A 27,499-nucleotide genomic window follows, 5' to 3' on the forward strand; every position below is an offset into this window, starting at 1 on the left:
TGTGTGGCGCCTGTCCCAGTGGCAGGGCTCCTGGCCCCTCCTCACCCATTCCTCTCCCAGCAGCCACTGCACATCACCATCCAGGCCCAAGGCCGGCTGGTGGCCCCAAGGTCAGGCTTGTGACATGATGGGACCTGTGGCCTGAGGCAGCTGGGGTCGGCCCAGCCAGCAAGCTCCAGCTCACACTGACACTGTCCTCACCTTCCGGAGCCTGTCCTCCTCATCCATGAGGCTCCTACACTCACAGGCCAGGTGGGCACATGGGCCCAGCCATGAGCATCACCCAGGATCCCGCGGTCTGCTGGGGGTGGGAGTGGGTGGCAGAGAAGGTCCCACTCCCTCCCTGTGGTGGAGGCTGGGTAGCCCCACTCAGGCTGGTCTGGGCCAGGGACACCCTCGACTCTGTCCACCCTGGGGAACCGCAGTGGGGCACCTCTGGAGGTCACTTCATTCTCAACTTTGGACTGAGGTTTCTTTTTGGGTCTGAAACCCAAAGAGCTGGGTCGGGGTATAGCGGTTCCCCCAAGAGGTCCTGAATGTCCCCCAGAGCAGGGAGGGGCTGCTTCCTGTCCACCCCCAGAGCTTACACATGCAGTGCCCGCTGTCCCCGTCACCTGGGCCCGTGGCCGCTGGACACCCTGCTCCTGGGGGCTGTGCTGCTGGGCTCTGGGGCCATGGGTGTAGCAGTCTGCCGGCTGAGGCGCTTCTGGTCGCGGTGGAGCAGCTGGCACTGGGCCCCCCGGGGGCAGACACCCCTGCGGGAGAAGTCTGGGCACAGCAGTGTGTGCTTCCTCTTGCACTGGAAGGAGAAGGGGCAGAGCGGGGCGAGTGGTGGAGGCCCCTGTGTTGTGTGTGGCGGCCCTGCCTGCTCCACCCACGTGGGCTCAGGGCCAGAGGCTTCCTGTTGGAGGGCAGAGGCCCTGAGGCCAGGTGCACTGGGCCTGTACCCCCACCCATTCCAAAAGATGCCCCCTGAGCACTCCAGGGGGCGAGGGCACCGCCCAACTCAGGCCTGAGCCTGGACTGAGGGCAAGGACTGGGTTGGCTGGGGGTTCTGCCAAGCTGGTGTGGGGATTCCCAGGGTGCTAAGCCCTTCTCCGGAGCACAGCTCACCCATTCTGGTGGGAGATGGGGGTGGAGCTCCAGGGCGGGGGACCTCAGAGGGCGGGGTTCAGGTTTCAAGCCCAGGGGTGTGGCAGGTCGGCCAAGGCCAGGCAGCAGGGGTCGAGGCTGGCCACACACTCGATCCACTGCACCTGTCATGGTGGCTAATTATACCCTCGGGGGGGTGGGTAGGCAGTGGGGGGCATCCGGCAGGTGCTCCAGGCAATGTGCACCCGCTGGGCACCCGCTGGGCCACAGGGAACTGTGAAGCCTCTGCCCATGGCCTGCCCTTCTCCCGCTGCCCTCCCTGAGGTGGGAGGCCCTGCTGTGTGCCCACCTCTTGCATGAGGCCGTTCCAGGGGAGGGCTGTCCTCTTTTCCCCACGCCCCCTGCAGCTGGCTTAGTGGGCATGACCCGGAGGAGAAGGCAGAGAGTAGTGAGCCTGGGGCACCCTGACTGCCCTTCATGTTGGGCCAGGTGACAGGCAGCTGGGGATGCGCTGGAGAGACCCAGACTCAGACAAGAACCACAGCAAACAGAGCAGCTGCCAAGCTCACCCAGAGTCCAGTTTACAGGCAGCCCCAGTGCCAGAGTGGCTGCGTGCTCGCAGTCCGGGGTGTGCTCTGATGCAGCGAATACAGCCGCGTGCCACATGGTGACGTCTCGGTCAACAACGGAGGGCAGATACGATGGTGGCCCCATAAGTTTAGTGCCATCCAGCCTAGGTGTGTAGTAGGCTGTACCATCTAGGTTTACGTAAGTCACTCCATCATGTTCGCACAACAACGAAACCACCTAGCAACACGTTTCTCAGACTGCGTCCCTGCCGTTACTCAACACACGACGGTACGCAGCAACGGCCGCCAAGCCACTTCCTCCCAAGCCCCATAACCTCCCTCTCTGGAATCTGTCCTCTGAGTCCTGGATCTTGGCCCTGCCCCCAGAACCCAGGAAAAAGAGCCTGGCTGAGGACCTCATGGAGCATGCCACCCATTCTGTGAGAAGAATCTGGACACTGGTCCCATTCTTGTCCTCACACCTGGCCTCTGGCTGCCACCAAGAGACTAGAAACCCTTCACACTGGTGCTTGGGGTCTGGCATGCAGATGGGAGCAGACTGCAGCTGGTAGGCTGGCTGGGAAGGTGGCAGGGCCGCTGCACACCCACTGTGCCTCACGCCAGCTCATACCTGCAGTAGGCTGGACCCCCTGCCCCCGGCAGAAGGCAGGCTCAGGCCACAGCGGCTCACTCACTCCTTCCACATGGAGTCGAAGCCCCTCTCCACTGCGCCCGGCTGGCGACACAGGGTCCTGAAACCCGGTGGCCCCACCCTAGTGGGGAGCCCTACAGGGACGCTGAGGCGCCATGGCGGGGTTGGCAGCCGGCGCTGGCTACAGGGACTGGGCAGGCGGGGTCTTCTGGGGAACAAGGGCAGTTTGGGCAGGTAGAGGGGATGGGAAGGACCTCGGGGGGAGAGGGCCCTGCACCAGATAAGAGAAGACCCACTGCCAGCAGACCCTCCAACAGCCAGCTCTGGATGCCGGGCTGCACGTGGAGAGGCGATCAGAGGGTGCCAGGGCCGGCGCCACCCTGGCGGTGGCCATGAGCTACACAGCTGCTCTGGGCACGACATGCAGGAGGAGGCCAGACTCAGCAGAAAAGGAAGAATGTGAGAGAAGGCATTTGTGTTTCCTCCCTGATCACATGTTGAAATTTGTGAGACAATGGGTAAATAAAGTTCATTTCACCTGTTTTGTTGTTTTTTTTAACTAGAAACTTTTAAATCCCACATGTGGTTCCCAGCTGGCTGACCTTCCTAGTGGACAGTCCTGGTCTGAACTAACCCTCTTCCGGAGAACAACCGAAAACCTAGCGTTGAATGTAAAGAACTTTCTCAAATCACCCAAGAGCTATCAAGAAAGTAAAACGACAGAAGAAAATCTACTGGGAAACACGCTGGACACAAAGCAACCCCCAGATTCCAAAGGCCCGAGCTCCCCATCTAGACCACACTCACTGAGGAAAGAGCAAAACCAACCAACCCACTCCAACCCCCAGAGGTCTGGAGATTAAGAAAGGCACAACTAAATAAGTCATGGGCCAAAGGAGGAACAATGGAAACGAGACAATATTTTAGAAGTAAATGATAACACGAAAACGCCCTGTCCCACGTGACAGACGAGCTGCCGCAGGACTCGGGGAGGCCCCAAGCCCTGTGGGCCTTCAGCAAACAGGATCGACCGCCTCAGGGCAACAGCGGAATGACCCAAAGAAAGCAGGTGGAAGGAAATAAAGAGAAGAATACAAATTAATAAAATAACAAAAATGCAACAAAAACCAAGGGAGTCAAAAGCTGGTTTTTTGAAAATATTAATGAATGTTTCCAGTAAGATTCATGAGGAAATAAAGAGAAAAGGAACACAGAAACGACATTAGAAAAGATGAAAGTGCCATGGCTATCACTCTGCAGAAAGCAAAAGGGCGTCAAGATGGTGCAATGAACCAACTTTATGCCAATGAATCTGAAAACACAGGCGAGATCAACAAATCCTAGAAAAACTGACAAGAAGAAAACTGAAAGCTGAATGAATATTCCCGTGAGCATAAAGGAATTTGAATCAGTCGTTAAAGACAGCAAACTCCAGCCCAGGGTTCTGCTGGTGGTTCCACCAAATATGCAAGAGACGCGTCACTCCAGCCTCACACAAACTGGTCCACAGAAGAGGGAAGCAGAGAACACTTCCCAACTCGGCTGATGCGGCCAGAGCAATCTTGAAACCCAAACCTGACCAGTACCAGATGACAAAAAACAGTTAGGCCAATTTCACTCATGAACCAAGATTCAAAAGTCCTACACAAATTATAAACAACTGAGTCCTACAACGTATAAAAACACTAGTATATCAGGATCAAGTTGAGTTTACCTGAGGAATGCAAGGTTAGCTTAACATCAGAAAATCATGCAACAGAAATTAGCACATTAACAGACTGAAAGAGAGGAATCACATGACCACCTCAATAGACACGAAAGAAGCGTTTAAAAAAACAGCGCAATTCAAAGTTGTGCAAATCAGTGATCGAAAAGAACTTCCTTAGTTTAATATAAAGCCTTTCCCCAAAGAACCTTCCAGAAGGCATCACTCATCGAGGGGAAAGGCTGTAAGCCCACTACCATCACAGTCAACACTGTCCTGGGGTCACAGCCAGGGTGGGAAGGCAAGCAAAAGAAAGAAAACGGAACTGAACTCAAAGGAAGAAGAAAATGGTTATTATTTGCAAAAGATGTGATTGTCTATGTAGGAAAACCCAAGAGAATCCCCAGGTAAATTATAACAATTATAATATAGTTTAGCAAGGTTGCTGGAAACAAAAGCAATAAAAAAAATTATATCTATATACCAATGAACAGTGAGAAAAATAAAATTTAAAAATATGTTTATAATAACAAAAAAAGTGGTAGGAGTAAATCTAACAAGAAAAGTAAGAACTTTAGTAAAAGACACCACAGGAGAGGCCTGCCTGCTTCGGGACAGACAGCTCGTTCTTGGGCAGCAAGGCTCGCTGCAGAGACAGGTGCCAAGTGTCAGCAAACTGAGCATGGACTCAGGACAAGCTCAACCAAAATTCCAACTTCTCAAAAAATTTACATTGAATTTAAAATACATTTCTGGAAGAATAAAGGACAAGAATAGCTAACACGGCTGTGAAGAACAACACGGTGAAGGAATTTGCTGTATTATTATGAATTCCTGTAAAGCTTAAATAATCCTGAGAGGATGGGATTGGCTCAGGGACAAGCCGAGCAATGAACAGAACAGAGAGCCCAGAGACAGACCCTTGTCTACGAAAAGCCGGCTCTCGAGGAGCTGCCTACAGGTCCAGGGAGAACAGGCTTCCCCATATAAGGACGCAGATCACTCGCAGCTGACTAAAGGCGGGAGCCCACAGGGTGAGTGAGACACGAGGCCTGACTGGCAGCAGGGGAGGAGTCCTCCACAGGACACGGAAAGCACACACCGTACAGGAAGACTGAGGAGATGACCTCCACCAAAATTAAGAACTTTTGTTTTTCAAAATGTATCGCAAAGAAGTGAAAAAGTAAACCACAAACGGAAGGAAGGTATTTGCCACTTATCTGACTGACAAAAGATTAATATCTACAGTATTTTATATTTGTATATTTTTTACGTTCATATTTATATTTTATTAATTTCCTGTGAGTCAGTAAGACAAAACCAACCCAATGTAAAAATGTCCCCACCCTCACTTAAAAAACCAACACAATCTCAGGTATTTCTCCTAAGAGAAGGCACAAAGGGCTTAAACATAGGGAGGGGGTTTGGCTTCATTTAAATCAGAGAAAGGCAAACTTAAAAATATAGTGAAGTAACTTTTAATCCTTCAAATGGTCAAAAAAAAAAAAGAGGTTGAACATTACCAAGTACTGGCAAGGAAGCTGGTCCATGAGTGTGACAGGCACAAGCTGCCTGGATATCGTCGAGTTTCCTATCAGAGGACCGTCATACGCTCCACGCTTGTGGCCCATGCCTTGCTACAAGCTCTAAAGCCCTGGTCCCCACGGCGGGTTGGCAGAGCCTGCGGCACAAACTGTTCCCCAACATGCTAGCCTGCCCTCCACGAAGCACATTCCGCAAAGGCAAGGCCACGAGGGACCTGGACCAACTGCACTGCCCACCCGTGCTCGCTTCCACAGCCACTGGACCTCCTGGGGTCCCCACTTGCATTCTAGGGCCCTTCCCCACTGCCTCCCTGCCCCAGGATAGGTGATCTGCCAGGACAGGGCCAAGTGGTAACCGTGGCAGAGCTGGGGAGTGCAGGGACTCTGGTGGGCCTCTCCTTGGCTACGAACACGGTGGAATCTTCCATCTGGCTTGTCCCCAGTAGCCTCCAATGCTCGTGCAGCCCAGGGGCCACGGGCCTTCCCATTCCACAAGGGTCCTGCCAACTCATCTCTGCCCTCGGCCTCCTGCACAGGCAGTCTCCCTTGGCACTCCTCCCTCCTGGGTGCTAGGTCTGATCTCTACTGCCAGCAACACCTCCACTGGGGTGGCCCATCAGCGTGCCCTGTCCTCAGTGATTCACCAGCTTCCTTCTCATCCTCCAAAACCAAAGCCTCTCCCTTCTCCAGTTGGAGGGCATCCCAGACTCTCCCCTCTCCTCCCCTCTGCAGGCCTCTCGAATGCATCTACTTCCCTCTATTCGCCAGGCCTACCCTAGGCCAAGGCCTGCCTCATCGATTCCAAAACTGGTAACCAAATGCAATGTCATATCCTGGAACGGAAAACAGAAATTAGCGGAAAACGGTAAAATCCAAATAAAGCCTGGAGTTAAGTTGGTAGTAACATACCAATGTTAACTTTTTAGTTTTGACAGATGGCTAGTTATGGTCACGTAAGATACTAACAGTAGGGAGACTGAGTGAAGGGTATATAGGAATTCTGCACTATCTTTGCAACTTCTCTGTAAATCTACAATTATTACAAAATAACAAGTTTTTAAACATAATAAATGAACAGCACTCTATGCTGGGCCCTGAGTCATGAACGAGCCCACACAGGAGGCGGTGAGGTGGGTGGGGGGGACCAGGGACCCCCTCCAACTCAAGGTGCTGGCTGGGCTGGATTCGTTCTGAGGGCATCAGAGGTCACTGGAGAACAGGACCCAGAGCCTGCAGCAACAGAATCTGACCCGAGGGCTGGATCTGTCTTTCGGAAAGGACAATTAGATGGGCAAGCCTCTGGGAAGACAACCCAGGGAAAAGAGAGGAAACGCAAATTAAATACAGATAGAAAAGGTTAAAAGCTCCAGATACAAGAGAGAATGTCACAGTCGGCCCTCTGTACCCAGGTTCTGTATCTGAGGATTCAAATGCCCCCCTGCTCGAAAGGCCTACGATGGTTTGTATCGAACACGTGCAGACTTCTTTCTCGTCATTATTCCCTACACAATACAGCGGAACAACTGTTCTTACAGCATTTACATCTTCTCAGGTGTTACGAGTCATCCAGAGATTATATAAGTAAACGGAGACCTTACTTTATTGTGCTTCTCAGATATTGAATTTTTTACAAATTGAAGGTTTGTGGTAACCCTGTGTCAAACAAAAATGCTGGTGCCATTTTTCCAAGAGCATTTGCTCACTTCATGTATCTGTGTCACATTTTGATAATTCTCGTCATATTTCAAACTTTTTCATTATTATATTTGTTGTTGTTTTTGTGTGTGTGTGAGGAAGACTGGCCCTGAGCTAACATCTGTTGCCAATCTTCCTCTATTTTATGTGGGATGCTGCCACAGTGTGGCTTGACGAGCAGTGCTACGTCCACACCCAGGATCCGAACCTGCAAACCCTGGGCTGCCAAAGTGGAGAGCACAAACCTAACCACTACACCACCTGGCTGGCCCCTTCATTATTATATTTGTTACGGTGATCTGTGATCAATGATCTTTGATGTTACTATTGTAATTATTTTGGGGTGCCACAAACTGCACCCATGTAAGACGGTGAATTTAATCAATAAATGTTGTGTGTCTATGTTTGTTTCTGAGGACGATTCGCCCTGAGCTAACATCTGTGCCAGTCTTCCTCTATTTCGTATGTGAGACGCCTCCACAACATGGCTAATGAGTGGAGTAGGTCCTTGCCTGGGATCTGAACCTGCGAACCCGGACAGCCAAAGCAGAGTGCACCGAACTTAATCATTACGTCACAGGGCCGGCCCCACTGACAAGCCATTCCCCATCTTTCTCCCTCTCCTCATGCCTCCTTATTCCCTGAGACACAGCAACATTGAAATAGGCCACTTAATAACCCTACCATGGCCTCTAGGTGTCCAGGTGAAAGGAAGAGTCTCACGTCTCTCACTGTAAATCAAAAGCTAAAAATGGTTAAGCTTACTGAGGAAGGCATGTTGAAAGCCAGGATAGGCAGAAAGCTAGGCCTCTTGCACCAAACAGTTAGCCAAGTTGTGAATGCAAAGGAGAACTTCTTGAAGGAGATTAAAAGTGAACACACGAATGACAAAAAAGCAAAACAGCCTCATTGCTGATGTGGAGAAAGTCTGAGTGGTCTGGATAGAAGGTCAAAGCAGCCACAACATTTCCTGAAGCCAAAGCCCAGTCCAGAGCAAAGCCCTAACTCTTCAATTGTGCGAAGCCTGAGAGAGGGGAGGAAGCTGCAGAAGAAAAGTCTGAAGCAGCAGAGGTTGGTTCGTGAGGTTTAAGGAAAGAAGCGTCTCCATAACATGAAAGTGAAGTGAAGCGGCAGGAGCTGGTGTAGAAGCTGCAGCAAGTTACCCAGAAGATCCAGCTGAGATTGCTGGTGAAGGGGGCTGCACCGAACAACAGATTTTCAGTGTAGACAACACAGCCTTATTCTGGAAGAAGATGCCATCTAGGACTTTCACAGCCAGAGAGGAGAAGTCAACGCCTGGCTTCAAAGCTTCAAAGGGCAGGCTGACTCTCTTGTCAGAGGCTAATGCAGCTGGTGACTTTAAGTTTAAGCCACTGCTCATTTACCATTCCAGATATCCTAGGGCCCTTAGGAATTATGTTAAATCTACTCTGCCTGTGCTCTATAAATGGAACAGCAAAGCCTGGATGACAGCACATCTGTTTACAACATGGTTTACTGGATCTTTTGAGCCCATCGTTGACACCTACTATCAGAAAAAAAGATTCCTTTCAAGATATTACCGCTCACTGACAATGCACCTGGTCCCACAAGAGCTCTGATGGAGAGGTACAACGAGACTAATGTTGTTTTCAGGCTTGCGAACACAACATCCTTTCTGCAGCCCATGGATCAAGGAATAACGATATATCATAGAGCAGAAATTAATAAAATTGAAGAGAAAAACAATAAGAGAAAAATCAACAAAACAAAGAGCTGACTCTTTGAAAAGATCAATAATGACAAACCTCTACCAAAACAGACAAATAAAAAGAGAAAAGTCACAAATTTTCAATATCAGGAATGAAACAGGAGTCACTAAAGACCCTACAGACATCAGAAGGATAATTAGGGAATACTTCAAACAATTCTACATACATACATTTAACAATTTACCTGAAATAAACCAATTCCTAGAAATACACAATCTACCAAAACTGACTCAAGAAGAAATAGAAAATCTGATTAGATTCATATATAGTAAGAAGATTGAATCAATAATCAAAAACCTCCCAAGAAAGAAAAGCCCAAAACCAAATGGCTTCAGTGGTGAATTCTACTAAACATGAAAAGAAGAATTAACACCTATTCTTCTCAAACCCTTCCAAAAAACTGAAGAGGCAGGAATACTCTCTAACTCTGAATAGCCAAAACAATCTATGAAACTAGCCTTACCCTTATACCAAAACCAGATAAAGATACTACAAGAAAAGGAAGGTACAGATCAATATTCCTTATGAATACAGATGTAAAAATCCTTAAGATACTAGGAAACTGAATTCAGCAGCATATTAAAAGAATTACACATCATGACCAAGTGGGATTTATTCTCAGAAGGGAAGGATGGTTCAACATCCAAAAATCAATCAACGTAATTGTAATTCAATGTGGTCAAATATGATTGACTGACTGTCTAATAGAATGAAGGGGGAAAAAGACCACATGATCATCTCAATTGATGCAAAAAGATTTGACAAGATTCAACACCTCTTCGTGATGAAAACACCCAAAAAACTAGGAATAAAAAGGAACATCCTCAGGGCCAGCCTGGTGGTGCAGCGGTTAGGTTCGCATGTTCCACTGGGGGCCTGGGTTCGCCGGTTTGGATCCCGGGCGCGGACATGGCACCGCTTGGCAAGCCATGCTGTGGCAGGCGTCCCACATATAAAGTAGAGGAAGATGGGCACGGATGTTAGCTCAGGGCCAGTCTTCCTCAGCAAAAAGAGGAGGACTGGCAGCAGATGTTAGCTCAGGGCTAATCTTCCTCAAAAAAAAAAAAAGAAAGGAACATCCTCAACATGATAAAGACCTTATATGAAAAGCCCACAGCTGATATCATGCTCAATGGTGAAAGACTGAAAACTTCTGAAAGCTCTTCCTCTAAGATGAAGAACAGACAAGGATGTCCCCTTTTGATACTTTTATTCAACACAGTATGGAAGTTCTAGCCAGAGCAATTAGGCAATAAATAAATAAATGAATAAATAAAAGGCACTCAAATCAAAAAGAAAATTATCTGTTAGCAAATGACATAATCTTATATGTAGAAAACCCCAAGAATCCACCAAAAGAATTATCAGAGCTAATAAATGAACTCAGCAAAATATCAGGATATAAAATCAACACACAAAAACAATTGTATTATTACACGCTTGCAACGAACAACCTAAAAAGGAAATTAAAAAACAACTCAATTTACAATAACATTGAAAAGTACAAAATGCATAGGAATAAATTTAACCAAGGATGCAAAAGACTTGTACACTGAAAACTACAAAACGCGGCTGAAGGAAATCAATGAAGGTCTAAATAAACTGAAGCACACCCCACGCTCACGGCCGGAGGACCTACTATTGTTAAGACGACAATACTTCCCAAAGTGACCGCAGATTCACTATCAGAATCCCAGGGGCGGACACAGTGGTTAGGTCCGAGCGCTCTGCTCTGGCGGCCCGGGGTTCGCAGGTTCAGATCCCGGGAGCAGACTCAGTACCGCCCGCCAAGCCACGCTGTGGCAAAATCCCACATAAAACAGAGGAAGACCAACAGACATTAGCTCAGCAACAGTCTTCCTCAGCAAAAAGACGAAGATTGGCAACAGATGTTAGCTCAGGGCCAATCTTCCTCACACACACAAAAAAATATGGGGCTGGCCCCGTGGCCGAGTGATTAAGCTCGCGCGCTCTGCTTTGGTGGCCCAGCGTTTCGCCAGTTCGAATCCTGGGTGCGCACAAGGCACTGCTCAACAGGCCATGCTGAGGCGGCAACCCACATGCCACAACTAGAGGGACCCACAACTAAAAATACACAACTGTGTACCAGGGGGCTTTGGGGAGAAAAAGGAAAAATAAAAAAATCTTAAAACAAAAAAAAATCCCTTTCAAACTCCCAAAGGCCTTTTTTTTGTAACAGAAATCGAAAAACTCATCCAAAAATTCATATGAAATCTTAAGGAACCCTGAATAGATGAAACAATATTGGAAAAGAAGAACAAAACGTGAAGGATTCACACTTCCTGATTTCAAAACTTATTATAGGGGGCCGGCCTCGGGCTGAGCGGTTAAGTTTTGCATTCTGCTTCGGTGGCCCAGGGTTTGGCTGGTTTGGATCCTGGGTGCGGACATGGCACCGCTCACTAAGCCATGCCAAGGCGGCATCCCACAGGCCACAACTAGAAGGACCCACAACTAAAAATATACAACTGTGTACTGGGGGGCCTTGGGGAGAAAAAGGAAAAATAAAAGCTTTAAAAAACACTTATTATAAAGCTTGAGTATTCAAAACACTGGTGTAAGGATTGACATATAGACCAATGGAATAGAATAGAGAGCCTGGAACCAAACCCTTACATGGATGGTTAATAGATTTTCAACAAAGACCTTTCAACTGGGAAAGTACCATCTTTTCAGCAAATGATGCTGGGAAAACTGGCTATTCATATGCAAAAGAATGAAGTTGGGCCCTTATCTAACAACACATACAAAAAATAACTCAAAATAGATCACAGACCTAAACTTTAGAGCTAAAACTATAAAACTCTTACAAGGAAACACGGGGGAAAAGCTTCGCGAGACACTGGACTTGACAAAGTTTTCTTGGTGTGACACCAAAGCGCTAGCAATAGAAGAAAAATCAATTGTATTCAATAAAAATAAAAAACTTTTGTGCATCAAAGTACACTATCAAGAGAGTAAAAAGACAACCTACAGAATGGGAGAAAATATTGGCAAATCATATGCTCTGAAAAGGGGTTAATTTCTAGAATATATAAAGAACTCCTAAAATTTAACAACAAAAAAACCCAATCGACCCAATTCAAAACTAGGCAAAGGACTTGATGTGTCTCAAAAGAAGATATATCAATGATCAATAAGCACATGAAAAGAAGCTCAACATCATTAGTCTTTAGGGAAATGCAAATCGAAACCATAATGATATGCCATCCACTAGGATGGCTATTAAAAAAAGAAAAGGAAAATAAAGCGTTGATGAGGATGTAGAGAAACTGGAACCCTCGTACACTGCTGATAGGGATGTTCAACAGCACAGCCATTATGGGAAACAGTTTGATAGTTCCTCAGATAGCTAAACACAGAATTACCCCATAATCAGCAATTCTACTCCCAGGTGTCTACCCAAAGGAAGTGAAAGCAGGGACTTGAACAGACACTTGTAGGTCAATGTTCATAGCAGCATTAGTCACAGTATCCAAAAGGTACGACCCGAGTGTCTGTCACCAGATACATGGATAAACAGAGTGTAGTCCCCTCACACAATGGTCTGTTAGCCATAAAAAGGAATGAGGCACCAACACGTGCTACAACATGGATGCTAAGTGAAAGAAGCCAGAAACGAAAGGACAAATAGTGTATGATTCCACTTACATTAAAAATCTAGAATAGGCAAATTCATCGAGACAAAATGTAGATTAGTGGTTGCCAGGAGCTGGGGAAAGAGGGAATGGGGAGTTATTGCTGAATGTTTAGAGATTCTGTTTGGGGTAATGAAAGGTTTTGGAAACAGTGGTGACGATGGTCGCACAGTATTATGAAGGCACTTAGCGTCACAGAACCCACATGCTTAAATACGGTGTAGTTTATGTTATGCTTATTTCACCACAATTTAAACAATTAGCAATGTAATATACCACTGCATTGTACACTTAAAGGGGTGAATTGTATGGCATATGAATTACATCTCACTAAAGCTGTTAAAATACAAGAATGGCCAATAAGCACACAAGGTGCTTGCCATCATTGGCTGTCACAGAAACTCGAAATAAATCCACAGCGCGAGATCAGATAACCAGTGCCAGCAAGGATGTCACGGAATGAAACCCTCACTCACTCCTGGTGGGAATGTAAGAAAACAGGCAGGTAAACCTGAGTCGTCACTGGACCCGGCACTTCCACTCCCGGTATCTACCCGAGAGAACAAGAGCCTACATCCACACGGGACTTGTACACAGATGTTCACAGCAGGGTTATTCAGAGTGGCTCCAAACGGCAAACAACCCAAAAGTCCATCCACTGGTGAAGGGATGAAGAGAACGTGGTCTCCCCCCGCAAAGGAGCTCCATCCAGCCATAAAAAGCAATGAGTCCTGACAGAGAGCACAGCACAATGACCCTCAAAAACGTGTTAAATGAAAGAAGTCAGACACAAAAGTCTGAGTATTGTAGGACTCCAATGTACGAAACGCCCAGAAAAGACAAATTTATAGAGACAGAAGGTAGGTTAGTGTTGCCTGGCCGGGAGTCGGGGCAGAGATGGGACCAACTACAAAAGGAGTTGAGGGCACGTTTGGGGTGATGCAAATGTTCTAACCCAGATAGTGGTTGACGACAGCACACTGTAAATTTACTACAAATCACTGACGCGGACACCTGCAATGGATGGCGTGGCTGGCGTGTAAACTGCCCCTCAATAAAGCTGGCTCTTCTTCTAACTGGCACCACCAATGCAGAGAGGAGAGGATGGAGAGCTTCATGGGTAGTTCGGGCGGGAAGGGCTCACTATATGGAGAAAAGTTAAATGAGGTCCCAACTCACACCACAGACAACTAAGTGACACTGACACCAGCTGACTCCGTGGGGCCTTCCCCACTTCCCAGGGCCCGCTCAGAAGGCTGCAAACTGCCACATGAACCCCCTTAATCATCATAACCCTGCTCTGCGGTAGGCACTACCATTATCCCAACTTCATAGAAGAGGAAACTGAGGCTGGGGGTGGGCAGCTGGCGCAGGGTCATGGCTAACAGTAGCAGGGACAGGGTTGGACTGGGGTCCGAGCCAACATCCAGAGCTCTCCCAAGCCTGTCTTGCCACGCTTGTGAAGCCATGCTGGAGGAGAAGATGGAGCGCTCATGGCCCTGGGGGCGGGGATCCCTGGAACAAGACCCACAGGGCGAAAAATGGAAGGACTTTGCACCCCATAAAAACAGGAAGGACTTTGGCCTAAGGAAGGATTCCACGGGCAAAGTTAACAGGTGGTGACAGGGAAAATGCTGTCTGTGATTCCAAAACCAAAGAATGATCTCCAGAGGACATAAGAGCTTCTGCAAGGCAGGGTGAAGCAGGGGACGGGAGCGGCCATGCAGAGGAGGGGATCCTAGCGACTCAGCTCACTGCTGGGACCGCCTCTAGCAGGCAGAGCGCCCTGCGCAGGCCGGGCACTAACTACACACAGGGATGGAGAAATAAGTCGATGGAGAACACGGGAGGGCTGGGCTGCAGCAGGGGGTGTCGGCGTGTACTTGCTGTCTTGGTACAGAGGTGGCCATGGGGTAAGTCACACGCATGTACGTGGGTACTTCCCAGCTCTGTGCACCCGGAGGGGCTGGGGGCAGCGACACCCCAGCAGCAGTGAGCACCTAGCCCACAAGTTTTAAACACAACGAAAAGGAGCCAGGACTCCTGGGAGGAGTGGCCATTCCAGGTCCAGAACAGGGCAGGAGCGAGGTGAGCCTGCAGCACGCTGTGGTGCCAGAAAGCAAGGACGTGCCCCAAACACAAACTGGGGCCCCAGGAGCGTCCCCCTGGACAGTCATAGTCATGGACGTAACTCTGAGTACAGGAGGAACCCGAGTCCACACTGGTACAAATACATAAACGGGAGAAACGGGGCGAAGAGAAAGCTCCTCCTCAGAAGGCACCACTAGCAAGTGTAGAGGACGATGGCAGCCAAGTGTGGCAGATGAGGAACGCTGGTGGCTGTTAAAACTAGCGGGTGACAGTGGGCTTTCCTGGAGTCTCAAAGTGTCTCCCACAACACGTGCATTAACTAGAAAGAAGACAAATGGAGCGACTCAGCTGACATCATGACAAGTGACCAAGGGGGACCAGCCACTAGCACAAGGAGTGATGGCATCCTAGGACCCTCGACGGGATGCAGGGACAAAGCACCACCACTGTGATGTCTGGATAGCAGACCAGCCAAGGTGACAGGCAACACACAGAAGGGCAGCCTAGTCGTCAATGTGTCCTGAGAGTCGGAGGGATGGAGGGGCTGTTCCTGAGGGTAGGAGATGAGATGGGTCAGGGGCCAGGCACCTGGCATAGGCTGACCTCTGAGCCGTAGGGCCTGGAGCAGCTGCATGAGCCCCCCAAAAGGGGCAGGAGCAGCTTTACTCCCAGTCTAAATTATTCACAAGAAAAGGAAACGTGCCTCTTTAACAAGCCATGGCTTTATGAAGCAAGGTTAACAATTTCACTTGATTCAGTGGAATATTATGAACTCTCTGGGGCCCATTTGAGGACTTCTACTCTAGGCGCAAGGTGACGACTCAGCACTTTTTATATTATTTAGAGAATAAAGTTAACCCTCGCCGGCCCAGGCTGCTGCCTCTCGTCCCGCTGGATCCGGCCGGCTCAGCGCTTTCCCCCATATATAATTACAAGCTGCTATCCATCATGTGGCAGCCACGCAGCGCCGACACGCCGAAAGGAACGCAGTAAGCACTTCCACTAATAGAAGCAGAACTTAAATACCGCTTTGATATTTTCATTTAAATTGGAATATTTTACAATAATCACCCACAGCCTCTGTGGGGGTCCTGCCCCCACAACCTGGGCCCAGTCTGGAATCACCTCGGGGACCCCCCTCCCTGGGAAGGGCCTCCCTGCCAGTGTTCCAGGTGTCCTTCAAGGTGACCCACCAGCTCCCGGTGAGGTCCCGGGTCTGCCGAGTCTGGCCTGGCCCAGGCCTCAGCCTTGTTGCAGGAGGGGAGGATGCAGTAGAGGGCTGTGCACAGGAAGGGAGGGGCGCGGTCCTGTGCTACTGTGATTCCCAGTGTGAACCCTCGGAGCAAGGCGGCTGGCCCTGAACTGACATGTTCCCCTTGCTCAAGGCCCAGCCCTGTGGCCCCAGGCGCCTGCAGGGGAGGACCTGGTGTCCTCATCTTCGTCGGGGGTCCCCATGCAGCCCCAGCCCTGGTGCCCCCAATGCAGACTGCAGGCCCCTGAGGCAGGGCTGTCACTTACAAGGGCTGGGGACAGGGTGGCAGCAGGCCTTGTTGCAGGCCCCTGGGCTGGTGAGCAGGCTCCTTCTTGGGACACCAGGGACTGAAGAAGCCCATCTGGGGACCCCCAGCCCAGAGCTGTGTCTGCCCGTGCAGCCTCCCACTGGCCCTGTCCCGGCTGAGTCCGCTCTGAAGCAAGCATGTAAGTAAGAAGGAAGGACCCAGTTCGCTCAGCTGTGGGGAGTTTCCCACAACAGCAGCCCTCACGCTGACAGGTGAAGATGACAGGTGGGAGGAGGCAAAGCAGAGTCGCCCGCCGGCCAGTCCCTGACTCCCAGCGCACCTGCCCCGCCCCCTCACCTTTGCACCCAGCGGGCAGTAGCCTTTGAGGAAGTCGGCGCAGACCTCTGCCTTCCGGGACACGTAGACGTGGCTGTAGGGACAGTTGCTGTTGCTGCAGATCCCCTTCAGGAAGTAGGAGCACACGGGCATCTGTGGGGAAGGCGGTGGCCAAGGGTGAGGCCAGTAGCCCCCGCAGCCCCTGTGCGCAGGCCCCTCCACCCCCAAACCCTCCTGTCAGGTGTCTACACCCCACTACAGGTGATAACACTAGGACTCCAAGGATCCGCCAGGGGTTCCAGGCCAGGTGTGAGCCACAGACTGTGGCTGGAGACCCTCACCATGATCCTGCTCCGAGGGAGAAATGAACACACAATGCTGCCAGCAGGAGTGTGGCCAGCAGGAGCCGAGGGCACTGGAGGCCAGGCCAGGTGGGGCTGCCTACCCCGAGGTCAGACTCCTGGCTTCCCCAGAAGGCATGGCCACCCAGGCAAGACACATTGACCCTCGCATGGTCCAGACAAGGACATCGAGGCAGGGCTGGCCCTGGCTCAGATGTGCTGTCACCCATCAGTCACCTGCTCTGAGCCTGCCCAGTTTCCAGGCTGTGGTGCTACGGTGGGATAGGCCAGGAGGGGTTGGCATCTAGAAGGACAGGGCTGGCTGGGGGAAGGCAGAGCATGGGGGCTCTAGGTAGGGTGACGGCCTACGGGGCCTGGAAACCCGGCAGATTTCCTAGCTGCGTGGTGCGTGGGCACTGGACAGTGCCTGTGGGCTGGAGACCTGCCTCTGCCTGGAGAAGCCTGGGTGGTGGACTATTGGGAGGGTAAGGAGACACCTTGGAGCAGCCCAAGTCTTTGCACTGACTGGAGGCCAGGCAGAGGGTCTGGGGGAGACCCAGGCAGGGATGTGGAGTGGGCAGCCTAGGCAGGGCCATGCGGCCCCCAGCAGTCCCTGGCCCCCAGACTGGGAGCAGAAGAAATGCAGCCCAACTCCTCTCTGTTGGAGGAAACTGAGGCCCGAGGGCCAGTGGTGGTGGTAAGGGGTCTCTGATCTCACCCACCCTGACCGCTCACCAGGGACCCTTGGGGTGAGCCCTGTGCCTTCCGTGGGCCAGCCTCCTGGGCTTTCTGGGCCCATCGCAGGGAATGGGATGGTGCCACAAGCTCACCTTCCCAGTCCTGTTACCCCTCCCAGGGCCTCTGTGGGAGCTCGTCCCTCCTCCTGCCTCCTGTGTCAGACCTGCCCCACCTGCGCCCTCTGCAGCCCCCGGTCTCTGCTAGCCTCCCCACTAGCCGACACTGCAGGGCCAGGCTCCTCACGGCACCCCCATACTGCATTCCCGCCTGCCTGCCAGGGGACCCAGATGAGGGTTTCAAAAAGCCACTTTTCTGGGGTGAGGTGGGAGAGGGAGGAGGCCGGGGAGGGAGGGAGAGGAAAAGGCAAAGAAACAAAGGGTGATTTAATGTGCAAGAGTTTATTTTTAATTGTCTTTTAACTGCAGCGCAGAGGGGAAAAGGGCTGGCCCGTTTGGGGCTGGCGGTGGTGCGGCTGCAGACAATTCCCTTAATGTGGCTTTTGATATAGAGCCCAAATTAGCTCTAATAAAAAGGGATAATAAAGCCAAGTCTTACACCAAACGGAACTCCTCCTAGCTGTCAGTGCGGCCGTTATCAAGAGGAAACTGCGTTCTCATTTCAATTAACCTTGTTTGCACCCACCACGTCCACACAAATAACAATAACATTAATTCAGGGCGCTGGTGCGGGGCGTCCACATTAGACAGCTCGGAATGTGCACCGGCTTTGGAGCTGGGAGCTAATGAACCCGAAACTCGACGTGAATTTCCAAACTGCTCACAACAGAGTTTCGAAGCTCTATTAGGGAGAAAAATGCTGATTCTCTTCAAGTTCCTCAAGGGGAAAAGCTGTTGCAGCAGCAGTGCGCCTCTGCTGATCCGCCTCCCTCACTCGCTGAGCCCCGACTCCAGGCCAGCGCTGACCCCTGACCTCAGAGCCCCCAGCTCTGCCCCTCCCTGTGCGCTGGCTCACGCCCCACCATGGGGGTCTGCGTGAGGGGTCCACTTGTGCTCACTGCTCACCACGGGCCAATGGGGAGGGGCCGTGAACGGAAGGGTCCAGCTGTGTGCCTCCCTCCCCTCCTCTGCACACCGGCACCTGGGGAGCCTGCAGCCTTCCTGCACACTGGGTCTCACACAGCTGCCCTCGCCAAGCCCAGGCCTGGAGAGCAGGTGAGACCTCGGCTGCCTGGGGGCACCTGTGGGCCACTGCCCTGGGCATGTGGTGAGGTGAGGGTGAAGACCTCCCATGCGGCTGGGGTAAGAAGCTGCCAAACAGGACGGCCCCTGTGAGGGGATGGAGGAACAGAGCCTTCAGGCCACACAGCCAGCTCCTCATGGACACCAGGGGACAGGGGTCTGTGTGTCCCAAATCCAAGGAAAACTTTGGGGGCACCCCCTGCTCGAAGGCTGGGTGCCTGGCATGTGGCCTCAGGGAACGCACCTAGGGGAGCCCGGCCCATCCGGCCCGTGCGGGCACTCACCTTCTCCTTGGAGACGTGGTGGGAGAAGGGACAGGTCCCGTCTGTCTTCTTGCATGTGCCCCGAACAAACCTATACGAATGGGGAAGAGGGTTCGAGGGGGCCAGTGAGACCAGGGGCAGGGCTTCACGCAGACCCCACGCCAGCCCACCTGAGAGGCCCAGAAGGGTTGGGGGCACCTGGTGCACACGGCCACCTTCTCGGGGTCGTGGATGTAGGGGCAGCCCTCGCCGCGCTTGCAGCGGCCAAAGCGGTTGTAGTACATGCAGTACTCCTCCTTCTTCCGACGCTTCTTCTGCCTCGCCTGCCGGACAATGGCCAGGCTGCGCTGGACGGCCCGGCTGCGGATGGGGCAGAGGCCGTGAGCCCAAGGCTGGACAGGGAGCCCCCACCCACCCAACCCCAAGGACGTACCTGGCCAGGGAGCGGCTGCAGCTGCTGGCAGGGTCCAACCGGCCTGTGGGCAAGAGGCTGGGTCACGCCAGGCCCATTGCCCCCCCCGCTCTGCCTTCTGTCCACTAGTCCCCAGCGCTGAACTCAGGCACTGCTGTGCTCTCCAGGAAACTGCTCGCCCTCCCCTCGGGCCGGGTCGCATGTCTTCCTGGGCCCCTGCCAGACTGTCCCTTCTGGGGACACAGTGTTGAGGAAGCTGCTGGGCTACCATCCCCGCCCCGCAGTGGAGAGGCTGAAGTGAGGCGGTGGGAATGAGCTGTGCAGGGACGAGGGCTCAGGGACCAGGGCTGGCATGGCTCCCCAAGGCCACTGGCGGTGAGCAGTGGGCTCGCATCAAGGCAGGTGGTCCCAAGAACAGTGGGTGGTGGGGCCTTCCTGCCACCTCCCTCTGCCTGAAGCAGAGCCCAGGAAAATGGGATCTGAGTGGGGTCCGGGAATGCCACCTGGCTTTGCAGTAGCCAAAGATGTTCACATACTTAAAGGGTTGTAAAACAAAGACAAAGAAAAGAAGAATGAGGCTGCGGCCTGAAGCCCTCACCCCAGGCTCAGTGGGGCTGTGTGTCGACCTCGGCCTGTGGGGGCCTCGGACAAGTGCATCTGGCTCAGAGGTCCCGTGGACCCTGGCGAGTGCCCACTCCTCACAATTTTGGAGATGGCATATGAGACGTTGCTCAAAACCCCACGCACAAAAACCAAGCAAAGCACCACTGAGGTCACCAAGTGTGGCCCAAGGGGGAGTTGTTCACAAAGTGGACAGCGGTGATAGGAAGGGAGCAGTGGGCACTCATAGCCAGGGCAGTCGGGGTTCGGGTGGGGCTGGGCTGGGGGAGGCTGGCAACGCGAGGCAGGTGGGCAGCACTGTCCTGGTGGGTGTGAGCTTGCCCTGCAAGATGAGGGTCCCAATTGATACACAGCCCCCTGCCTGCCTTTCAGACATAAGGTCACCCCCCAGGACAGAGGAGGGCAGGGTGAGAGCCTGCTCAGGACGGCCATGAAGGCTCTCTCTGCCGCTCACACACACACTTGACCCTTCCGAGACCAGATCTAATTTCCTACAGGCGACTGCTGAAATGGATCCGGCAGTAGGAGGCAAAAGTGACATCACTCACAAATTCTAGGGACCTGAGGCAATGACAAAGCATCCCAGGTTTAAAAAGGGATGTCCTGAAACTGCCTGGCCCTGAGCGGCCAGCACTGGAGCCAGAGCTGGGTGGAGGCCCTCCTGCCATTGCAGGCCTTCCCTCCCTCTCCCCAGGGCGACCATTCCGGGGTCCACTCAGCTCAGTCCCACCTCCTGAGCTCAGACCGGGTCATACAAGTGTTCTGACACTTCACACGGCCTGTCCAAACCCAGACTCCCTCGTGCCCCACAGACTGGAACCTCAGACGCCCCTCTCCACATCCCGCCTGCTGCTAGGCCCTGACAGCTCCCTGGACACTTGGCACACCATCTCTGGGCCAGCGCCCTCACTGCCCTGCTGGCGCTGCCCCTCTCGCCAGTGTCTGCCCCTCCCTGAGCCTCAGTCTCCTCAAGTTTAAAAAGGGCAGCTCCAGGGCTGAGCAGCAAGACCCGCAATGGGAAGGAAATGCTCCACACAGCGGCCCAGGCAGCGGGAACACAAGCAGAGCTGGTTACGGTATTATGATGTGGGGGAGGGGGAACACGAAACAGAGGGCCCAGGGTGTCAGCAAGACACAAGGAGGGGCGTGGGGGAGAGAGGGGCTCAAGGTGAGAGAGGCCAGCGGGGAGGTGGTCTCAGGATGGCCACAGGCCACAATAAAGTCCCGGTTCCCAAACCAGGGACACCAGTCCTGGGGATGGCAGTGGAGGCCAGTCCAGGCAGCACATGGTGTCCATACACCTGCCAGCCCCTGGGTGACAGTGCAATTTGATAGCTGCTGGTGAGCACAGCTTCCCAGGCTGTCACCCATGCTGCCGGTGACGCTGTGGCGCCATCTGCTCCCACCAGGGACCGCTGTCGTCACATGTCCGCCCGTCAGATTCTGGCCCCCTGGCCTGGCCTGGGAGGGTGGGGTTTACTCCCCTTTCCACTTTTTACTCTTAAAAAGTGCCAGTGTAGGGCTCATGGTGGGAGTTTTGACAAGAACAAGAGGCACCTTTTCAAATGCTTTGCAGTGTTAAAAAATGCACATAAAGTAGCTGGCTTAAAGAGTGGCCAGAGGGGCGCTGAGAGGTGCTAACAAGTTCAGCTGAAAACCCTCGGCAACCTTGGAGCAGGAGGCGCCAAGCCTTCCAGAGAACTTGCACTTCCCAGGGATCTTCCCAAAATAGACACAGCCGGCTCCTGGCAACCTCCACCCCCATCAGTCCCCAGCAGGCAGCGCCTCACCCCTGACGGGGCGGGAAGCCCAAGTCGGGGGCTCTCAGGTCAGAGGGAGCAGCAGCACCACCAGCCCCGCCAGCCCCGACTCCCCCATGGCGCCCTGGCCTGCCTGGCCTTTCCTAGGAAATCAGGCCCCTGGTCTGCTGAGCTCAAAGCCCATTAGGCCCTAGCCCAGTACATGGTCCCCCTTAGGAAGAAGACTGAAATTGTAGATGCTGGGCTCCCACAGCAGAGGGAGCTCCAGGAAGAGGCATCTGGGAGGGAGGGAGGCAGTGGGGTGGGGCCTTGGCTCTGGCTAGGCTGGCAGGGCCCTCTGTCTGGTGCCATTCTGGGCAGGGCAGGCAGGTCACAGATGAGGAGATAGGTGGTGTTCATGGGTGGGTGGTGGCCGGTCCGCAGCAGGAAGGATACAGCCCCTGTCTGCCTCACTCTGGGGCCGGGGGGCTCAGAACAAGCACAGGGGCCAGCCCTGCAACCTAGGCTGAGAGGTGGCTCTAGCAGGTTCCACTCCACCACAGGGACTGTAGGCTCTTGGGGCCACGACACGTGCTAGACCCAGCACAGCACCCGTCAGGACCCACACCTGGCTGTACTGGGTCCCAGGCCAAAGTATGTGGGGAGGGGTCCCTGGGCTGGTGGGCCTTGGGCCTGGGAGGAAAGTGCTTGGTCCTAGGGTTCAGGGTGGTTGAGGTCTGCCCATAAGGCCTTGCCCCTGGGGCTGGGGGGGCGGGCAGGGACAAGGCTCTGCACTTCTCTTCCCCACAAAGCCTGGGATGCCTGGGGCACCCCAACTAGGGGCTGCTGCTGTCCTAGAGCAGCCCAGCAACTGGGAGGAGAGGAGGGAACAGGAGGGGCCAGGAGAGGCAGAGGCAGAGCCCCTGCCCCCTCCCAAGGAGGGCTGCACTTTCTTGCTGAAGTCAAAGTTCCGCTGACACCAGAAGACAAAATTTATTTCTTTAATTATTATTCATCTAAGTGGGCCGCTGGTCAGCAGGCATTCCCACAGCTGGGAGCAATCCACCTTCCTCACAGCGAGGAGTTGGCCACCCATACAGGGGTCCAGGCAGCTGGAGCTGTGCCCACATCTGCTGGCCAGGCAGAATGAGCAGGTCCTCGGGGGGCTCTGGCTCTGCCGTGTGCCCCAGGACAGACTGCCTTGTTGTCTGTGCTCCAAATCCCATCTCTCAGCTGCCCACGAAGTGGGGAGGCTGAGGCCCAGGACTCAGGCCCCTCAGCCGCCAGCAAGACTGGGCCACAGGACACAGGCTGCTGTAGCCTGCAGGGGCAGGTCAGTGGGGAAGAGGACTCCGGGGACCCCGCCTGTCCACCCTGCCCCAGAGGCCACTGTCCTCCTCACTTTCTTGCCGGGAGGCTGTGGGCTGCAGGGAGTCGGGGAAGGCCAGGACAGCTCTGGCACACTCCATGCATGTAAGCGGGAAGGTGGGATTCTGCAGAGCTCAGCACTTAGAGGGGAGCAGGCTCAGTGTGCCATCCTCCCCAGTGAGAAATGTGACAGCCCCTCCCTGGGCCTGCCGCCTGCCTGGGTGGGAGAGAGGGAGTGGCCCCCCTTAGGCCCTCATTGGGCCCCTCCCACCTGCTCTGAGGACCACCCCCAAGGTGAGAGCCTGGGCTCACCCGGGGCTCCAGCTTCAACTCAGAGCCCAGCGTGAGTGTGGCCTCCACACAGGTGTCTGTGAGGAGGCGTGAGTCCAAACCTCCTTCTTCTCTCAGCCTCAGGCACCTCTTGTCCTGCCAAGGACGCCACTGAGGATTGGGGTGGTGGGTGTAGCCCCACCCCAAGGGTTCACCCAGCCCACTTGGGATCGGGGTCCAGGGTAGAGGTGGCCCTCTGCAGCCCAAGGGATGTGGGCAGCAGGATCCTAACGAGGGCCATTAGGGCTCCAAACCAGGACCAGCTCCTGGGTCCCTGCATGCAGATGGTGCCAGTGCCACGACACCCAGTCTCTCGTCTGGCCAGGGAGGAGTCCCTAAGACCTGGTGTGAATGACTGAGGCTCAAGTGGGCATGGCTCCATGACATGTGGCCAAGGAAACACTGGCAGAGTCCCATCGGCCTGCCAATGAGTTCCATTCAGCCCCCGAGTGAGGAGAGCAAAGAGCAGACCTTGGGTCCTGCCTGCCAGTCAACCGTGGTGTCAGGGCGGGATGGGGAAGGGTGATGGATGGGGCTAGGCCAGTGGTGCCTAGGTACCCTTCACCAAAAGGCCCAGCCGGAGGCTGGGGACAGCAGGTATGACCCAAAGAGAGGCCACCTTGAGGCCTTGCCACATGAAGCCAACCGGGACATCACTGCAGAGTGGCTGCCCACAAGACCTCTGTGGCCCCGTCCAGCCTGCACACCAGCCTGGCTGGGGCCAGTCCTCCAAAGGGCCTGGCTCGGCGGGAGCAGCAGGCTAGGCAGGGCTCTGCTTTGTCCAGATAGAGACAGTGATAGAGCAGGGTTCTGAGACGCCCACCCTCCGCAATGCCAACAGCTGCACGAGGGCCCTCAGACCGTGAGCGCCAATGCCGTGGGCCTGCCAAGTTCTGGGGATTGGAGGCAACCAGTGTGGGACTGGCTAGGAGTGGAGAGAGGGCTGTCCCGGGGCCACGGCAGCAGCCCCTCCAGGCTGAGTCTTACGAAGTCCCCGTGAGGAGACCCAGCCAGGGCTCTGCACCTGCTCCTCTACCTAGCAAGCATGCCAAGGCCAAGGCCAAGGCAGAAAGGCCCTGAGAGATCACAGAGCCCAATCCCTCGAGGAAAGGAGGGGGAACTGAGACACACAATGATGGGGCAGAGCCATGGCCTCCCGGGCCCCCTGGTGACTCTCCTGGGGAGCCCAGTGTACCTTGCCTGGAAGAAGGCAGCCAGGCGACCCGGAGTCCCAAAGACAGAGGCCCTGGGAGGGGCTTCTGGGAGGGGTGCTGGGGCTGCCTCCCACCCACAGACAGCCCCTGCCACCCCCCTCCTCCCTCCTGCCCCTTTGGATGGGCAAGGTGGGGGCTGGGGCAGCTGGGCCTCTGTGATCCCCAGACTGCCTGCAACCTTGGAAGGGGGTAAAACTGGACTGAAGCCAAAACGTTTTTCTAGTTAATTTGTACAATAAGCGAATCCAAAGCATTTCCTTCTCCTTGGCCTGTTTCCCCAGGCTGCGAGGGCACACGTGGTGGCAGCGGCTGCCTCCAGACACAGTTGGGAGGCGTTGCCAATGCAATTACGGGGCGCTACGGCCCCAGGTGTTCGCTCGCCCGGGCGTGTTTACAGTACCCGGGCTCAGCTCCTTTGTCCAGGAGCAAAACAGGGAAAATCAGTGGCCGCTCAGTCAAGCAAGAGTCGTCCCACCCGGGGCCATCCCTGGGGGATGCAGAGGCTGCAAGGCCTCCCCATTGGTGCCCTGCCTGCTCCGGCCACCTTGTTAGGCTCTGCTCTGTGAGCACTGGAGAGTAGGACGATGGATTCCCAGGCTGGGATGTGGCCCACTGGGAAGCAGTCACTTGGATCGGCTCCCTGGGAGTGCCAGGCCCCGCCTGCCTAGATCTGGGGCAAGCCCTGAGCAGGCACGCACTACTACATAGGGAGTCAGAGGCCCGGACCAAGGGCTTCTTGGCCCCCACCACTGAGGAGCCTCACCTGTGCGCAGGAGGGGCCTGCTGCCCCCATCACCGCTGGGCCGGCCGTAGGTCTTGGACAGTTTGTTGGCTGACACCTTGTAGAGTACCCCTCCAATGCAGCGGTAGCCTTTGTTCCGCCACCGAGGGGAGGTGGGCTGGGCTTTCCCACCCGCCGCGGTGGGGCGCAGGCGATTCAGCACCAGGGACCTGCAGAGACAGGGAAATGCCTGTTAGCCCAGGCCCAGGGCCCACAGTCAGGAGACCTCTGTCACCTGCCCCAACGCAGGAGAGGAGGTGGCAATGCCCACCCCACCAACCAGGCTGGAACCACATGAGCCCCTGAAGGACACAGAGAGGGGACAGGCCTCCCTCTCCCAACATGCACATGGCCTGGCCTCCTGGCAGGGGCTCTTGAGGGCGCCATTGTGAGGGGAAGGCCCTCGGCACATGCACTGAGGTGGCTCTTGAGGGTCTATGCCGTCACCACTGCCCAGGAACATCTTCCCCCAAGCGTTGCCCCTGTGCCCATCACACGGTCTCAGGACAGCAGAAGACGTGGGGTCAGCTCCACCACACCGAGAGCCCAGCACTGAGTGGAGGCAACAGCCTCACAGACTGGCACCCAGGCAAGCTGTTTGGGGCAAGACAGGAGTTGCCTCAAGGTCAAAGGCTGGAAGAGGCCTGGGACAGCCTGTGTGGTTGGCCAAGTGGACGACCGACGCCCATGGGAAGCCCATGGGCAGAGTGGGTTGGGAGGAGGCCCCTGATGCCCCCACTTAGAGAGATGTTCCCTTGTAGACACTACGGCTGTGGTGGGCAGTGGCCACAGGGCCCCAGGCTCAGGGATGCCAGGCCAGCACAAACCGTGAGCCTGCGGCTGTCCTGGCTGACATGCTCCCACCAGCTGTCACGTGGCCAGGCTGCCACTGAGATGAGGGGACAGGGCTTTCCCCCTCAGGGTGCGGGGCATGGAGACAAGCCCACCACGACTCCAGAAGGGAGGGGCCTCTCCCCATCAGGACATGTTTCAGTGGTAGTTTATTTCTGCAGTTGAGCTCAATTCCGTATCAGCTCAGATTCTTGCTCTAACACTATTCCACCCAGTGTATGCACTGTGCCCCACTGGCATATCTGGGCAGATGAGTGTGGGCTGTCCCGCGTGCATCGCCTGCACCCGAAGGTGGCCCCCAAGCAGCAGGAGGGCAGGACATGAGGAGCACAGCCCCCACTGAGGCACTGCCGCCAGCCATGCTCAGGGCCCCGGGGGAAACCAGATGAAGTGGGGAGTAGGACAGCGAACCAGGGCCTGTCCTGTGGGCGCAGTGCAGGCAACCTCCCTCCCGGGTCTCCAATGTGCTCACAATGAGGCCCCCAGGGCCCTGCACTCCCTTCCCCTGGGGAGCACATGGATCCCCAACTCCTCCTGGGGCAGCAGTAGACCCTTTCCTGGCTGCCCACGGCCAGGGAGAGGCCCCCAGACAGGGGTCTGACAAGTGCAGAGGGGACAGGCAGGCCTCGGTGTCCTAGAACATAGGCTGACCAAGGTGGGGAGGGTGCCCTTGCCCAGAAGTGAGGTGTCGGGGGTCAAGCAGCCCTGCTCTTAGGCGTAGCTGCAGCCCGACCCCCGTGGCCCCTCTGGGCCTTGGTCTCTCCATCTGCAAGTTGGGGGTAATTCTTGCCAACCCGAAGCCTCTGAGGGCCCATTAGAGGAACAGCGTGCACAAGTGAGCTGGGTGCTCAGGGGACCCAGAGCTGCGGTGTAAGTACAAACACCAGGCGGGAAGCACCGCAGAGGCCAGAAAGCACTTAACCCAGTTTCCCTTAATTAAAATTCAAGTTCACAAACACCAATCTTGGAGGGAACAAGTCCCACCAAGGGGCCCCGGCCACCTGGCCCATGATGTCCATGCCCGACAGGCTCCAGCTGCCCCACACAG

General features: G+C 54.4%; 1 protein-coding gene across 5 annotated transcripts in view; it reads right to left on the bottom strand.

Annotated features, from left to right (window-relative positions):
- The window catches only part of ZC3H3 (zinc finger CCCH-type containing 3), a 98,340-nt gene that overhangs the window by 2,829 nt on the left and 68,012 nt on the right, over positions 1–27,499 (bottom strand). For 3 of the 5 annotated variants that reach the window (XM_023649085.2, XM_014728164.3, XM_070222491.1), the window contains exons 5-10: positions 25,582–25,769; positions 19,568–19,610; positions 19,333–19,494; positions 19,156–19,225; positions 16,615–16,746; positions 615–799 (exon numbers count right to left, since the gene is read on the bottom strand). In XM_023649085.2, the coding sequence (XP_023504853.1) occupies positions 615–799; positions 16,615–16,746; positions 19,156–19,225; positions 19,333–19,494; positions 19,568–19,610; positions 25,582–25,769 (780 nt within the window). Of the gene's footprint in view, positions 1–614; positions 800–16,614; positions 16,747–19,155; positions 19,226–19,304; positions 19,495–19,567; positions 19,611–25,581; positions 25,770–27,499 lie in introns of all 5 variants that reach the window. The other 2 variants (XM_070222490.1, XM_070222489.1) reach the window with 1 other exon arrangement.

The sequence above is a fragment of the Equus caballus genome, chromosome 9 (assembly GCF_041296265.1).
Source record: "Equus caballus isolate H_3958 breed thoroughbred chromosome 9, TB-T2T, whole genome shotgun sequence".
Lineage (NCBI taxonomy): Eukaryota > Metazoa > Chordata > Mammalia > Perissodactyla > Equidae > Equus > Equus caballus.